Consider the following 2,532-nt stretch of genomic DNA (forward strand, 5'->3'; position numbering starts at 1 on the left):
GCGTATGATGCTCTCATACCGGGCCACGGTTTCGCATTTAAGAACCTCTGTAATCCCCCTTCGAGCTCTCTAGTTCTTGCAGTTTCAGAAGATGAGCCGACTTTTTCTTTGCTTTTCAAAGTTCTTTTTGGTGGCATCCTACAAAAATTAAGATTGTCAATGTCAAAACCATAAAATGCAATGAAAAAGGCATGTAGAAAACAAGAGTCAATTTATGTATGATTCAATTTATGCACGATTCTTCCAAACTTACTCCGAGATGCATCTATAATACATTGGTATGCAATATTCAAGACACGATGTTCAAGATAGTAGAGATATTGCACAAATAGGAATAACTAATAAAATTAGGCCCAAACATGCACATTATGAAAATTTGACTTATGACCGAGTGCGCACTTTCAATCCCAGGCATCATCGAGAAATATAAAAATTTTCTCAAGAAATCTTCAGGCATATGGAAATATTCAATGTAGTCTAGCACATAGTCAAATTTCAAGTTGATCAGAGGTCGTTTGGTTGGGTAACTGAAGAGGCTAAGTAGGTGACGTAGGATGCCGTGACCTAGCCATGTAGTTCCTACGTTATGCAAGTTGGAGTTTTATGTTTTACATGGCCTTTCATGTGATCTCTGATTATCCATTGCTATTCACATCAATTGTAATGCATGATGAAAGCAAAGTTTACAAAATTGAATAAGGCTCAACACTTAGGCATTTAATTGAACACGTTGTATACATTATGAAGTTGTGCAATTGATTGTTTTGATTTTGCGGGTGTTTGTGTTGGGTGTGTGAATTTCTTGTGTTTGAGAGTGTGAGATAGAGAGAGTTGCACAAGAGAGAGAGAGAGAGAGAGAGTGATGTGAGTTGAGAGAAAGAGTGTTTTTTGTGTGTGTGGTGCGTGTTTTTAATTTAAAAACTGAAATTTTAAATTTTTTTTCGTGATTCCTCTATGTGACCTCATAGAGCTATGTTGTCGCATAGAGTAATGGGTTAGGGCCAATTTTGGCCCTGACCATGTCTATGCGGCCGCATAGACTAAACGTCAAAAAAATTTTATTTTTTAAATGAACATGAAAAAGTACCAACACTTTTGACTTTTAAAAACACGACTCACATCTCCTCAAAATATTTGGTTTTCGATAGTAAAATTGACCCGACTTCTCACCTGCCCCAAAAAAATTTGAAAATATTTTAACCCATATGGATATGTGTCGGCCAATTGACGTGATATCAAAACCAAATTTTTGACTTGAATTTAGACACTCTCTCAAAGATTTTACGAAAAATGATTGTGTGCCTCGAAATGCGTGAATGTCACACCCAATCACCCAACAACAACTTCTACTAATCCTAACTCGTGCTTAATGCCTAGGGACTCGTGTGGATAGTGCTTAGCCTCATGCATAGATGATCGATGGCTTACTAAAAGAAAAATGCAAAACATAAAATTGAAAAATTTCTAAACTAATGAAAAAAGCAAAATAAAATAAACTAAAAGGATACAGTGGGTTGCTTCCTACTCAGCGCTAGTTTATAGTCGATAGCTCGATTTTTCCACTTCTGCTTCAATTAGGCATCCCAAGTTGAACGATGGACTTTTGCTTGGAGAAGTTCCCTCCCCAGTAGTGTTTTAACATTTGCCTATTAACTGTGAATGTTCCTTTTGTTTCATAGTTGACCTGTATAACTCTATATGGCAGAACTTTAGTGACAGTGTAAGGATCTGACCACTTTGACCTTAATTTTCCAAGAAAAAGCTTGAGTCTCGAGTTATATAACAGAACTTTCTGCCCCACTTCGATCTCTCACCTTTGAATGTGTAGGTCATTCCACTTTTTGGTGCCTTCTTTAATAAGCTTTGAGTTTTCATATGCTTCCATTCTGAATTCATCTAATTCATTAAGCTGCAATAAACGTTTTTCACCGACGGCCTTCAAATCCATGTTCAACTGTTTCATAGCCCAATATGCCCAATGTTCTATCTCCAATGAGAGGTGGCACGCTTTTTCAGAAAACTAGGCGGAATGGAGACATGCCTATCGGTGTCTTGAATGCTGTCCTATATGCCCACTATGCATCCTCCAACTTTTTAGACTAGTCCTTTCGGAAAGAATTCACTGTAACCTCTAATATTCTCTTCAACTGCCGATTGGACACTTCAACCTGCCTGCAAGTCTATGGATGATATGGGGTGGCGACACGATGTTTAATCCCATATTTACTCAACAATTTCTCAAATTGCCAATTGCAAAAGTGTTTGCCACCATCACTGAATAGCCCACGGTGTGCCACATCTGGTAAAGATGTATTTCTTCAAAAACCCAATTACGACCTTCGCATCATTTGTTGGCAATGCAGTTGCTTCCATACATTTTGACATATAATCAACTGCTACCAGGATGTACTGATTTGAAGACGATGGGGAAAATGATCCTATAAAGTCGATTCCCCAGACATCAAATATCTCGACTTCCAATATTTTGTTTAGTGGCATCTCATTCCTTCTTGAGATGTTCCCAGTGTGTTG

At 37.8% G+C, this 2,532-nt stretch overlaps 1 protein-coding gene across 1 annotated transcript; it reads right to left on the reverse strand.

Moving 5' to 3' along the window:
* Positions 1-1,570: 1,570 nt before the first annotated feature.
* Positions 1,571-1,963, reverse strand: LOC111369056. Its single transcript, XM_022990540.1, has 2 exons — positions 1,815-1,963; positions 1,571-1,742 (listed from the first exon to the last, which is right to left on the reverse strand). Exons 1-2 carry the CDS (start codon positions 1,961-1,963, stop codon positions 1,571-1,573), a joined length of 321 nt encoding a protein of 106 aa, XP_022846308.1.
* Positions 1,964-2,532: the final 569 nt, after the last annotated feature.

Source organism: Olea europaea, chromosome 20, assembly GCF_002742605.1.
Source record: "Olea europaea var. sylvestris chromosome 20, O_europaea_v1, whole genome shotgun sequence".
Lineage (NCBI taxonomy): Eukaryota > Viridiplantae > Streptophyta > Magnoliopsida > Lamiales > Oleaceae > Olea > Olea europaea.